The 15,037-nt window shown below is 44.8% G+C and overlaps 1 protein-coding gene across 1 annotated transcript in view; it reads left to right on the top strand.

Annotated features, from left to right (window-relative positions):
• The window catches only part of scn8aa (sodium channel, voltage gated, type VIII, alpha subunit a), a 46,784-nt gene extending 40,934 nt beyond the window's left edge, over positions 1-5,850 (top strand). Inside the window, exons 26-27 of the mRNA XM_084680066.1 lie at positions 122-392; positions 583-5,850. Of these exons, the coding sequence (XP_084536192.1) occupies positions 122-392; positions 583-1,739 (1,428 nt within the window). The 3' untranslated portion in view covers positions 1,740-5,850. The remainder of the gene's footprint in view (positions 1-121; positions 393-582) is intronic.
• Positions 5,851-15,037: the final 9,187 nt, after the last annotated feature.

Raw genomic sequence — 15,037 nt, 5'->3', positions numbered from 1 at the left:
CTCCACTTGCATGTTCCTCATGAACAGTCACAGAAAACAGGATCCAAGTGGGTCAGTGCTCTCAGTGGCTGCGATGCACTATAATGGCCGTGTTCTTGTCCTCGTCGTTTCTCCTCGCCAGAACAAGATCCAGGGGATGGTGTTTGACTTTGTGACCCAGCAGGTGTTTGACATCTCCATCATGATCCTCATCTGCCTAAACATGGTCACCATGATGGTGGAAACGGACGACCAGTCGGACGAGACGGAGAACATCCTCTACTGGGTCAACTTCATCTTCATCGTGGCCTTCACCACCGAGTTTGTGCTTAAGCTCTTCGCTCTGCGCCACTACTACTTCACCAATGGCTGGAACATCTTTGATGTGGTGGTCGTCATCCTCTCTGTAGTTGGTAAGTGCCAAGTGTGTTTTAGTTACTTGTTGTATTACTTTGCAGTTTAGCGCTAACTGGATGGCCGATGGTGGAAATAAACCCTTTTAAAGCTATTCAAAGAAATCCTGTTTTGTTTTATATGGATTGTGCCTAAATAGTCAGAGTGGGGTTTGGCTATCAACTAACTGTTTATTTTATGCACCCTCAGGTATGTTCCTGGCAGATATCATTGAGAAGTACTTTGTCTCACCGACCCTGTTCAGAGTCATCCGACTGGCACGTATTGGCCGTATCCTACGTTTGATCAAAGGAGCCAAGGGTATCCGAACTTTGCTCTTTGCCCTGATGATGTCACTGCCAGCTCTGTTCAACATTGGGCTCCTGCTGTTCTTGGTCATGTTCATCTTTTCCATCTTCGGCATGTCCAACTTCGGCTACGTCAAACACGGGGCGGGGATCGATGACTTGTATAATTTTGAGACTTTTGGGAACAGCATGATCTGCCTGTTCATGATCACCACATCTGCCGGCTGGGATGGCCTCCTCCTGCCCATCCTGAACTACCCGCCCGACTGTGACCCCAACTTCGAGAACCCCGGCACCACGGTGAAGGGCGACTGCGGCAACCCCTCGGTGGGCATCTTCTTCTTCGTCATGTACATCATCATCTCCTTCCTCATCGTGGTCAACATGTACATCGCCATCATCCTGGAGAACTTCAGCGTGGCCACCGAGGAGAGCGCCGACCCGCTCAGCGAGGACGACTTTGAGACCTTCTACGAGATCTGGGAGAAGTTTGACCCCACAGCCTCGCAGTTCATCACCTTCGCCAAACTTGGAGACTTTGCCGACACGTTAGAGCACCCGTTGCGCGTGCCCAAGCCCAACACCATAGAGCTGATCGCTATGGACCTGCCCATGGTGAGTGGTGACCGTATCCACTGCCTGGACATCCTGTTTGCCTTCACCAAGCGTGTGTTGGGCGACAGCGGCGAGCTGGACATGCTGAGGCAGCAGATGGAGGAGCGCTTTGTGGCGGCCAACCCGTCCAAGGTGTCCTACGAGCCAATCACAACCACCCTCCGCCGCCGGCAAGAGGATGTCTCAGCCAAGAGGATCCAGAACGCCTACCGTGCCCATCTCATCAGGCGCGGTTTTGTGTGCAAGCGGCGGCGAACTTTCACCAACAACAAGCTGGAGAATGGAGGGACCAACCAGGAGAAGAAAGAGAGCACACCTTCCACTGCTTCGCTCCCCTCCTATGACAGTGTGACCAAACCCGACAAGGAAAAACAGGAAGAAATTGAAGCGGGAAGGAAAGAGAAGGACAGAAACCAAAAAGATGAACGGGAATCGAAATGTTAGGGTTCAGTGGTCCAGTAAGACACAACGAGTAGAGGCTCTGAGGCCGACCCCCTTCAAATGTACAAAAAGATCATTTGCAAGTAAAAAAACTACAAAACAAAAAAAAATGTTTACAGACTTGACTTGATGTTCAAGGCAACATGGTTTCTTACTTTGGTGACGACAACTGAACCAAACAATCAGTTTACCACAGGACTTTGCTGCAATCGTGACCAATTTCTCCAAACGAGGAGGCGCCACAAGAAAAAATTACTCAAAAGTGTGCACAGCCAATGGCACACATATTTTCTGTGGACTGTCAGTTGAATGGACAGAGTTTTCTGCTAGATGTTGTCGTTTGGAGAAGCCTTTCTCTGCCACCACCTTGTGTGGACCCCCTGCAGCAAATGTTCATCTCTGTGGAACCCTGCCAGAACCTTCTAGAACTGTCTTAGCAGTCTGAGGATTCCCATTCCTTTTGAGTTTAGCATACTTATCAAGGAAAACCGAGAATCAACCAAGCAACATTAAATTTAAGGAAATATCAGAGGAAAGAAAAATCCGTAACAGTAGACAAGACAGTAGGCAGTTTCCATGTGCTGAGTATACTTGCATCTTAACATTATTTGAGCAGCAAAAAAAAAGAAAATACTAACATTTTGCCCATGTCACTTAGTCCTCTCATCTTCTCTTTGTTATACTGACATTGAAAAAGACATTTTCTACATGGGCTTTCACACTGATTGGGTAGGGGGCATTAAGTCCATGTTTTGGCTGGAGGGGACTTGCTCCGACCGAGTTCCAGATAAATAATAATTATTGTGCTCGTTCAATGCATAGAAATGACCTGCATGAAGGCATGTTTTGATCAGGAATCATGCATGAGTGATCATAGTCCACAACACTAATTCTCAGACCACAACAGTGGCTTGACCATAAGCTTGAGACTGTCCACTTGGAAGGAGAATCATAACAGGAAAATCTTTATATATATCATATTGGATATGTATATATATATATATGTGATAGTAAGAATATTGAGGGAATTGAACTGGTATGACTCTACCCATCTCTAATATTGCTTTTCAACTGCCAAACTTATCAAACCTTTAGAGATTAAAGGCAAGCAGGGGATCCAAGCACTCAGAGGCGATTCTTAATTCAAAACCAGAATTTATTTTTGCTTCTCCGACTTTTGTGAGCGGGGCAGTGATTGGGCGATGCTGAGAGCCACACCTTCCAAAAACTAGGATGCACAGATTTATTTTTGTTGCAGAACTAGGTCTGTCATTCCAAACCAAATCTGGGGTCTTGTATCTACCTTGGAGTGAACACGTTAGCCCCCGATGGTTAATTCCCCTCCTGCTGGTCTCTTTCATTGTAGCAGTGAGGGCAGACCAAGGTATCCCACCATGGAGACCGATTGTGGTGGGGGCCAGGAGTGCGAGTGAGTGGACCCGCCCTGACGGTTGTGTTGGTGGACCTGGCTGGGCCGTTATGAGCAAGGTGGGATCCACCCTCACAAGGTCGACCTAAAGCTTCCATCGATTCCTTTCATAGCTGTTCAGCTTCTTTAAAAAAAAATCCTCTGTCAGTTCTCTATTTGAGTATTACTCACGTGAGTTATGTGGTGAACGGTGTGTAGCCTTTGGCCAGACCCTTCTGTTGAATTACGATGACCTTCTAAGATGACACTCTGGAAAGAGGGTGCTCAACCGCGAGCATGTGACGATGACCATCTATAACAATAGATAGAGCGAAGAATGCCCATGAGGACGTATCGAGGCTCTCCCGGCACACACTAAAACACACGCGGCCGGCCAAAAAAAGGTTTTGGAATGTTAGGAAAAAAAGGTACTTGTTTGATATTTCAGGGAGGCGGAGGGATATTATGGATCAATGTTACTGAAAGAGAGTCGAGCCACTCCCTCCAGAAGGTTCTAGACTGACTGCCATGAAAATAAGAGAGGAATAAGGTTTGGCCAGGGCCGCAGGGAGAGAGAAAATAGGGCTTCTGTCTTTGTTCGGAGTGCTGAAAGTCCCATGTGTGTCAGTGTATCATTGCACTTTGTGGGACCTCTTTAACACTGTGCAGTGTTGGACCCAAGCTTGCCCCCATCCTGTCACAAGCTCATCATCCCGCCTCCTCACTGGAGAAGGCTCTTCCGAGTTTGGGAGAAGTTATGTTCTGTTTTCGACATCTCAAAGCTTGTCCTGTCGGAAATGGACATATATCCATAGGCCTCTCATCGACATGGATTCATCAGCTTATCATTTCTATCACGACAACTCTGAGGATGCGGCTCAGACGAGAGAGCGGGCCGGAGTCCAGTCTCTCTGTGAGTGGTACTGTAGGCGAGACACAACCTTCTCCTTAGGTATATCTACTGGCTTTTTTTCTACACAGGAAGGATGGTCCTATTTACAAACAGATGCCTGGCCACAATTGGCATCTAAGGACATGCCACAGAAGCCATTGTGGTGTGTTCAACACTGCCTGTACCTGAAACCCCTGTCTGGACAAATACCTGAGGTCTGTTTACATGAGGTCTCAAATTCAGTTTGGCCGCTGCACACTTAAACCAAATACATTCCCAAACAAGAACCACTAGAGCAACTACAACGCCTGCCGACGTTTCCCATGCTCATCTTGGATGTAATGTTTAGAAGGATGCGTTCACGCTTGGAGGAAGAAAAAAAGGAAAACAAATATATGTACAGTGCAGGCTAGGATGTAAATGGCACAATCGCTGAAAAAGAACGAACTTTTTGAGAGAAACTATAAATACTGTATTATATTATTTTATTTTATTGGCATGCTTTGTTGTGTTTTTTGTAAATACTGAATTTTAAAAAGTTGCTAATAATAATCTAAAATGAATAATAACAATAATATAGAATGGCTTCCAGCTATGCCCTTTGTCACATTTGTTACCTTTTGGATTTTTTGACACTTTTCACTTTGTTGATGGAAATTGAATGAAATATAGATAATATATAATACAAAAGATATATACATGTATACATATATATGTCTATATGTATATACATTATACAGAAGAACACTGTCACATTTGATTTATGTGCAACACGTTCAGTGGATGTCTAAAACTGGTTGGTCCAGCACCATAAGTGTTGAGGAATAGCTCATGTAGGATGCAACTGGAGCTGCTTGCAGTGGATTGTAGCCTGATAACAATGAAAGGATTATGCTACCAGCACATTTCTCACTTTCTGCAAAGTTTTCATACCTGTCACCTGCACAGAATATGTACACACACACACACACACACACACAGAGGCACTGACACAGACACCCACACACACACACCAACACACATTCTCTTCACTCAACATCTTAAACCAGTAATTTTCCCAAGTTGGAGTCAGTTGGTGTGGCTGCCTCATCCACTGAATATCACCATCTCCCATGGTCTACCCACACACAGCAGTGCCGTTACAGTTACAAACTCTTACCCAACAAGTCTTCTTGCTTTTCATCTATACGTTACATGTTTTGTTTCTTTCTTTGGGTTCAAGTGTCGTTCCACTCAGTGGCATGTGCCTTTTTCTGCTTTTTCTGTGAATTTGGACGATGATGCCACAACTTCAAATGTTTCCAAACTGTGGAGGGCAGGGGCGAGGGAGGGTGGATTGTTAGGGGGGGTGATGACATGGAGCACAACATAATCAGGGACCTGAGTCTACACAAGAAGTCAGATATACTGCCTGAGGATTGTCTTATACACCCCCCCGTTCCATCTAGATATTTAACAGTGCAATGTTGACAAAAAAATATGGCTAACTCAAGTGTTCTGTTCTCTGTGCTTTGTGTGTCACCCACTTGGCTTGTGAAAAAGCAGCTTGCCTTCTATATTTCTGTTCTGTCCATCTGAAATTTATTTTTTTATTGATATTTAATTATGGGACTCATTTTTTAGCATGGTTTATGATAGGCTTTTTTCTTTTTGCTGAAAAAAAAAGAAGTGCTTTTCAAACTGTTATCATTTGACACCGTGATAAAAAAGGATATACAGTACAGTATGGTGTGTTGCACAACCACTTGGACTCTTAGTAAGAACTTATGAAAGATTGTCTTCATTTGAGCACGAACCTTTTTATTACCAATAAAGCAGCCTTCCAGTTACATATTGTCCATGGATTTATTTAAGTAATTCTCTATGTTGCTGTACCTGTGTGACCCGTGTAATCCATATCACCTAAACCGATTTCTGTCACAGTACAACTAAAAAGTATTGTTTTAAGATCACTTTTAACTCAAATGTGCATGAAGTATTTTCCGTTGTCTTTGACATGTTAGTTCCACTTGAACGATTAGAAACGTAATCTGTTATCCTGCTCCCTGTCACAATGTTGCATGCTTGGGCTGACTGTAGTGCCTTCCTGTAGATGCAAGTGGATTGCAACGCATGGCATGAAAAGAGCATGATATAACAGCGCGGCTGGAAGGCAGGCTTTCAAATCTAATAGCTGTATTGAATTTGTTAAAAGCCCCCATACAGTACCACCCCTCCATCACAACGAGAGGACGGCCCTTAAACCATTGTGTCATGGAGTCCATCTGTTCACTGACGCTATTTTCTGCGGTCCACTGTGAAGCAGGGGACCCACGGGGATGATATCACAATCCCCCCCGACCACGACCTCACAGCCCTGGGTGAACACATCTCTGAGACACCCACACACCATCATATTGATCAGTATGGGTTTTCCGGCATAGCCTGAAATAAGGGAGAGAAAAAGACGGACAAAAAATCTGTTTTTAGAAACATGGAGTTTCTAAACCAGAAAGGCGCCCATTCTCCCCAAACGATATACAGTTGCATCTCCATGTCCTAAAGAATGACGCGCTTTCCCAGCGTGTACTGTAGACTGGAGGCTGCGCTCTCCTTAACGACCCTCCCATCTCCCCCTCCTCCTCTTCCTCCATCTCTCTTTTTTCACCATCACAAAATGTTCTCTCTCCGGCTCTCTCTCTCTGAGTCACGTGGTCTGCTTGTCTTTCCCCCCCCCCCCCCTTGTTCCCAGGATTCCTCATCCCCCGCTCTTCCCGTTCTCCCGCCCAATCTCCCAGGGGTTGCCACATGGAACGTTTCCCTCCATCTTAGCCATTCGTCCAGAACAATTCTGCGTGCGGGTACCCAGTCCTTATCTTCCACGGAGCGTCTTCCTCTCCCTCTGCCCTGCTCGGGATGGCTATGCGAGTGCAGCAAGGTGGAGAGAGGCAGAGGGAGGGGGAGGGAGGGAGGGAAGGACGAAGAGAGGGAGGGAGGGAGCACTGCAGTGCAGATAAATGAATGCAGCAGTGGCGTCTGAGTCAGCAACAGCACCCTCCCAGTTTGGCCCAGTGCCTGCATCAGCCCATCTACAGCACTGGGATGCAAACACAAAACATACAACGGACGACAAGACAGGCGCACGTATGTCCGGTATGTTCGCGCAGCACCACGCGCCGCGCTTTTAAGATGGACGGCGCGTGTTTGAGCCTAGCGTAGCCCGGGCGTCGCGCCGCTTCAAAAGCGGAGCTGTCCGTGGTGGTGAGCGTCGGGGCGCGGAGGACCGCGGCGTCCTGTTTCTTCGGGAGCAGGTTGGAGGGGTGTGGGTGTGTGTGTGTGAGCCCCAGCCATAAAAATGCGTGGGGGCGACTAGGGAGGCTCACCGTCCAACCTAATTCATAGACTGCCACACCTACCTCCTGGCCCCCCCTTTTTAACTCACTCATTTGTAACTCTCTCTCTCTCTCCTCGCCCCCTCAATATTTTTGCTCCCTAGTGTGAACTTTTTTTTCATCATTTCTTATTCTTTTATAAAATGTTTCATACCCAGACCAGTCATTGGTCAGGTATGCGACAATGCCTTTAGGTCCCATATTATTCTTTTAGAATATCCTTTCTTTCAAAGCTCTTTAGTGTTGTTGCGAACTTTGGTGAAATCCCTCCTCATTTCTCGACGCTCGCGTAATCGTTTACCGCCAATTCCTTGTCTGCCTCCATCCCCTGCTTCCTGCTGTAGTGGACCTGGTGACACCATGAAAAGACTGTGCTCAGCTGTCTGCTGGGTCTGCTGTTTTCCTACTACACAGTCTGAGACGGTAAACCCCAGACTGAGATCTGAGGGGTTCTGTCTTGCACTGTTGCTCCCCCCCCTCTCCCTCCCTCTGCCTCCCTCTCCCCTTTGATCCCTTCCGCCTCCTCCTCCTCCTCCTCCTCCAGCCTCTCTCTCTCCCCAGAGAGCCATCCTCCCTGCTGGCCCGGCTGTCCAGGGAAGGACCTGCTCTGGGGAGAGAGCTTTCTCCTTCCCCACAGTGGCCGGCAGACAGTGGCCCCTCCCCTCCTCCATATCTGCACCCCCCCCACCCCCCCCACCCAACCTCGCTCGCTACTTTCTCAATGAGCAGCCAGACCCAGACTGAGCAGCCCCACCCACACCCACCCACACCCACCCACATCCCTTCTTCCAGTTCACCCCCTCCCCCTCTCTCTGAGGCTAAACGAAATTCGATTGATTTGACTCCCCCTATGGGTAATTGTCTCTCCTGATGTGTGAGGCTAAATACTGTACACCAATGCTATCAACATCAATTGTGATTGTGTGAAGAACAGTTTACATTTCTGTGTGATTCCAAAACAGATGTCTTCACTCCCACACACTGTCTTGGATTTTCAATCCAAAATGTCTGGGATGAGATGTTTTGAAAGTGCGGTTTATGGAGCATTGGTGTCCCCTACTGGTCAGCTGTGAGAATGCTTCTGCTATTGTCATCAGAAGGAGTCAATAACCTTAAGCGACTCCTCGATAACCTTAATATCAGGATCCACGTTTATCTTCTGGGCCACAAACACATCCACTTGGTGTCTGTTGGAGCCGCAGGGAGGGACGGAGAACTGGTTCAATCTCCAACTGAAGAAGAGGAAGACACAGAGTCAAAGGTTTACCTCCTCGCTCATGTGAACATTTAGTATGTATGTACAGGAAAACACGGTACATTGAGGTTACGTTAACTATCATGTAACTATAGAACAATATTTACATGGATTACAGTACATATTAGTCAACATATACTCTACTGGTTTTGGTTAGCATTCATCTACAGTGTGGCTACAGTTGTTGTACAGAAATGTCCCAAGTGTCTCTTTCTCTGTGGTTTCAGGGAATTGTTTTCACGCCATATCAATAGACTCACGTCCTGTACTGTAATATCAAGTAACAATGTGCTGCAATTGCCTGTGATTCTGCCCGAATTAGGATGTCAGTTAGTTACCTCAACTTTTTACAGTTTGATTATAAATATTATTGCACATCCACATGAATTATCAGTAAAAGTATTAATTCATTAAAATAACAAAATATACTGATCTACATATACTGCAATTGAAATATCCACGTTATATTGTCTTACTGTTAGTCAGCCAGCATTTCATCCATGTGGAAAACGTTTTTGAAGAAGCTGATTTGAACTATGATGCCAGCTTTGTCAGTCAGCACTGTTCATCTGGTACCTACCATGTAATAGTGATATTCAACTCCATACAGTTTCCGGTTTTTGAAATAATCAAGCCACACAAACATAGATACACAGAGGGCCTCATTTATCAAGCCGTTTGCAACTGTTTCCAGGCGTTAATTGTTCGTAAAGACTGACTTCACCGATATGGGCTATTTACAAACGGGGCGCACTTGCGTAAAAATCGCAGATTGCGTGCCACATGAGCGAGTTGCGCTTTCAACATGCGTTCGTAGGGTTATGGGGAAGTGGGGGTTCTAACCAAATAGGTGGGAGGATACACGTAAAGTGCGCCTAATTATTTATTCTGCGATATTTACAAAGACTGCCAGGAAGAGTGCGCCTCTATTTTGCGGGGGAAATGTACCGCCTCCTGTGTGTATAAATGTACCTTATTCAATGGCAGCAGTGATCCGAGTAAGGTGAAGACATAAGACAATTTTCTTCCGAGGGTGTGGATGTTCTTCATGTTCTTATGCTTCATGATTTGGTTAACCAATGTTAACCGTTTATGATAATTGACCTATGCACTTTTGTAAAGCATTCTCTTGGAAGTCGCTTTGGATAAAAGCGTCTGCTAAATGAATACATGTAAATGTTCTGCACTGTAATATGTTCAGGTTTGCTGTTACTTCATGCACGTCACAAAATTTAAGCTTGCGCTTTCTTTTTTCCCGTAGGAAGATCCATGACAGAAACATGCTGGCCCGTTGTTCTTTTAGAGGCGCAATCATTGCGCTAGAGGGCGGAGTATGCGCTGATTGCCTGATGAGTGTCAGGTTTGATAAATACTACGCAAAATGAGGAAGCGTAGCATGCGCTACCGAACTCGCATAAACAGACGCAGCGTAAACTGCGCATGTGTTAGTAAATGAGGGCCAGAGATTCCAATAATAATAGTTAGATTTTTACCTCCGACCAGAATCTGGTAAGGCAAATCACAATGGTCTGTTTGATGTGGGGCGGGTTTAACACCATGACTACAGAGGAGTGCCGTTGAGGTATTTTCGATAACAACTAAGATGACGTTCATTGCTCTGATTGGTTGTATCTATCCAATTCTGTCCAAGAGGCATCTGTTGACAACGCCTCTTGGAAACTGAAAATGGACTGAGAGATTCCAGACTTAAACGGAATGCATTTGCAAATTGGTATAGAGACACCAGGCTAAATGTTACCAACTTTAAATTGTACTAAACCAAGTTCTGCCTTCCCATTGATATTTCATAAAAACGCTTTCTGGCGAAAGGTTTTGGGTGGTAATATGCTCATTAATTAGCCAGGTAACAAATAATGTCTATACATTCAGAATGCCCCATGATAAACGTTTTGTTTCCTGTATTTTTAAAATGACAAAACACATGCATTTTATTTTGATACATTTATTTAAGGGGTATTTTGTTACAAGAGACATTTGGATGCACCTTTGCCCATCTCTCTCTGTGATGTCAGACTACCTCACAAAGGCACTCATACATCAAAAAACAATTCTTCAAAAGGTTTTAACCACTAGAGGCAAAACGACCCAGGATTTACCACCAAATAATCAGAAATAATACTTCAATAAAGACCAGGATTGATGCATTTAGCCATGCATGAGTATTAACCATAGGTTTAGTGTCAAGAGAGTTTTTGGTCTTCAGTTAAAAATAGTGTTTTAACTCAAAAAAGAGGTTTCTGTGTTTATTTCATCCTTAATGAAAATGTTTCTCAATTATTATACGCAAAGCATACTTCCTATTTTCATCATGCTTATTATACCAACAATTTGTCTTACAGTAGTAGTAGGACAGTAGATAAACCAGATACACTCTAAACACATTTAGTTTTTACCTGGCTCCTTGTAGAAAATTAGAACTGATTCATGTTCATCAATGCTAATTTAAATACAGTTTTGGTCTGCCAGCAGTTCACATAGTTCATAAGTCAATATTTAATGTAATGGAAATCCTGTATAATTACTTATTTTCAGACTTCACTCCAGGAAGCGGTTAAAGGAGAGCTGGTGCTGGTCACATCGGGGCGGGGGGGGGGGGGGGGGGGGGCGGGGTCCTGGGTTCTTACTCTCCCTCAAAGAAGGGATGGTCCGCAAGACATCTGCAGGGCAAAACAAGTCTGTGTACTGAACATCTAAACACACTCATTCACAGGTGATAATTCAAAGCATTTGCAATGCGATCAACAACAGACCAAATGCAAGAGTGTCAAGTTTTTGCAGAACTTAATCACAAATCAGCAATACGCTACGGAACCATAATTCTTTTTTAAATACGATGACTACAGAAAAATATAATTTCATGAAAATAACTATTCCGGGTGTGACACGCCTGGATGAGAATATTTTATGCCTTAAACAAATAAACCAAAGTTACTCACCCCTCACGTTTACTGGCTAGCCACTGAACAAAGTCTTTAGCCTTGATCCTGTCCAGGTGACGGGTAAAGTCACTGGTGAATGTCCCATCTGAATGCCTTTTGTAGTTTTTAATGATGTCCTCTGCTTTGTCTACCTCATACATGTGCCACCTGGAAAACATAGGACCGATGAATGGCAATCCTCCAGCTGCTGTGTCGTGGCAGACGGCTTGTACCAGCGTAATGTCATTTATTTTACGTCAAGAAAAATTAGGGTTATACTAATTCCATTCATAGCTAATTACTTCAATTGACAGTTCAATGTGAAAAGTTTTAAGGAACTGTAAGCATTACGACAGAGCTGTACATCACAAGTTAGACAAGTTGATAAGTCATTGAGAAAAGTCCTTACCGGTGTGACTGTCTGGTGGTGTCGAGCACCACCATCTCTAGGCTGCCTGGACACAGCAGCAGCAGCAGCAGACACCACACAGGCACACACATCCCTAGAGCCATTTCTTTTTAAAGCAGAATCCTCTGTAACTCATTAAATATCCCACAGTACATACAATATCATAGCACTGAAGTTCTATTGGAAAATCAACATACAATCAGAAAGCGTGACGTTTGCCCAATAACCTGTTTTTCTGGTCTCTGTAGGGCACATGCAGCAATAGGAAGTTCCGAGGCGTGGAAGAGCTTCCCTCAAAGATGCTTTGAGAAGAAAAGGTGGGGTGGCCTGGCAAGCTGTTTACGTGCTGACTGTCCCCGTTACTTTATAGAGACTCCAGGTGTGCTAGTGTGACACCAAGGTCACTTACCACACTGCGCTGTAAGGTCCACAACGAGGCGCTGATGGCCCCTGTGCTCATTACGTTGCCGAGGACTGAGACTGGAGTTATTCAGACCCGACTGTGGTGTGAACCCTCCTCACAGGCCACCAGGTCAGAGTTCTCCATCACTGAACTGTTCCTCTGACTGCAGGTAGCAGGTGTGCACAAGCATCGTCTGTTCTCTGTAAGCACGGTGTATCGCTCATTTGCTGGATTATTAGACATAGAGGGAATGGGATGGGATGGAGAATGGGTTTTCTTGTGTGTCATTGTTTTTCCACAATCGGTCAAATTGTAAAGAGTCAATTTGCCCTCCCTGTCGAACGTTATGCTTCACAGCTGATGTAATGTCGTCCTCACAAGTACATTTCTTCAACTTGTGTGAAGATATCAATTTGACCATTTGAAAACCTTTCAACATTTCCGACATAGATAGTAAAAGTTACCAGCTGTCGTGGGTTTTTGATAAGAGAGCATGTGATTTGCAAATCATCCTGTGCCATCTATCTCTTGTCTCTCTTTTTCGTCTGTCCCTCATTAGGCTCCCGGCTCTGACCCGTGGCTATGACCCCTGGGTCGGGGCCTGTGGTTTCAGTGCTCTGGGGAGGTGAGAACTGGTGCCTGTCACGGAGGCACCAGGCCAGCAGCCCAGCCAGCCCACAGCAGTAATTGGGTTCTGAGTCAGGCCAGATGCCTTTGGGTTTACCTGCCCCAGTCTGTTGTGTGTCCTGGGTGGTGACCACAAACTTGACAGAGGGGACAAGGTGAACTTGTGCTGTCAATACTCATGTAACACTTACCACCATCCCTCCTGTCACTGGGTTCAGCACAGTCACCTGTGACGGCAGTGGGTCATTGGGCGCTTGTGTTTTTTTTTTTTTTTTTTACTTTAATTGCAAATATGCAATCATAAATTGATAATACGTTCGATTCGAAGAGGTCAAATTACTCAGCAAATACACCGCTCGCTAGTTTTCTGTATTGGTGAGAAAGTAAACACGTTCAACTAATTACCGAAATGAGAAATTGCAATCGTATTTTATCTCTATGCCACATGTTGTTCTAATGTTTCGATAAAGAATTTAACCAAGACTATGTATTGCTTGCATGACTCTTATCTGGATATTTCCTATTCTAACATTTATCGAACAACGAGGCAGGTTTGTTTAATGTCTCCTTTTTCGAATCAGGAGACCCATTATTTCATGCATAGTCTTCCATTTCTTCTATTAGAACCACTTGTAGCATTACACTTAACCTCAAAACTATGAACAGGAAAATGCATTTCTAGATATCGACCACCAGGTGTCAGCCCTGCTCTAAGTAAGACTATCGCCTCAAAACTGGTCTTTTTTCATGCTTTTGTAATCATATAAACTTTTAAGCCTTATAGACCATGGAAATTGGACGCAGTTGCCAAACAAGTCATTTTCTAATTAATCAATGTTTAGTCTACCCGAGGGCATGTTCAGTGCCACAGTTTTCGATAGTCATACATTTAATACAAATGTTACCACAGCCAATAAGCCTAAATGTAAAAAGAAAAACTGACAACCATTTGAAATGTTGGATCTTGGGGAAAAAGATTGTCATTCAGGAGTTTTCACACTGCTATTCCCTCAAACTGTTCATTTTTGTGAACATACTTGCATTCTTTATTATTGACGCATAATCCCTCCACGACGTCTGTGAAAACATGTAGGCCTACATGAAGCGTAACATGGCCAGGAACTTTGATGATCATCTTTGTCCTTGGTTAAATTAATTCGGACAAGTCTGTATAAACACGCAGCGGGTCATTTGGACAGGATCCCTTTCCTGGCTTTCACACACACTCTGCTCCTTATGGACCATCTCCTTGGAGCTGGGACGCAAATTGGAGTTCATATCTGATACACATTCTGGCAGCCTAGAGAGAACATGCTCCGTCCAGAGAGTTCACAGCTGAGGGTCATCATGAGAAGACCAGGAACTGCCACTGCTGGAACAGAAACGCAGCCAGCTAGCCTGGGTTAAGCATCAGTGAGTCTTCTATGACACCACCCACAGGAGCTCCCCTTGGCTGGTGGAGGGCTATTTGTTTCCCCATCCCTGCCGTTGCTATTTTCATTTTCTGCATGGCTGCTGAACTGCTCCATTGCACCCCAGCTCGAGATGGTCCGCATACCAGAGTTAAGCGTCACCGATCTGGTGGGCCTTCTCACTGGAGACATACAAGCTTGACTCGTACCTCTATTGCACTCGACGTGATGGCTTCGTATTGGTTTCATTTCTTTAATTAATAATCTGTATTCCATTTCCCTGCAGGTCTGGACGTACATCGTGGTGGAGAGGAGAGTGGAGCAGAATATTGATTCTGCAACGGAAGATGATCCCACATGAAAGACACTGGGCTTCCCTGTGAGGTGATAACGGTCGGCCATTTCCTTGTTGTGGTTGGAAAGCTACATCTCTGAATCGTGGTTGACAGAACACATCTTAGAATTGATCTCGTAATAACAAATAACTCCTATGGTATGGCAAAACAACACTTTGAAATACTAGAACGGTACCAAGCGATGCCGATCACGCCAATAAACATCATGAGGTCAGCAGTTCTACCCTGT

The sequence above is a fragment of the Hypomesus nipponensis genome, chromosome 18 (assembly GCF_054491055.1).
Source record: "Hypomesus nipponensis isolate SF chromosome 18, ASM5449105v1, whole genome shotgun sequence".
Classification (NCBI taxonomy): domain Eukaryota; kingdom Metazoa; phylum Chordata; class Actinopteri; order Osmeriformes; family Osmeridae; genus Hypomesus; species Hypomesus nipponensis.
Note: the sequence above shows the minus strand (reverse complement) of the source record. Positions and strands in the feature narration are given on the sequence as shown.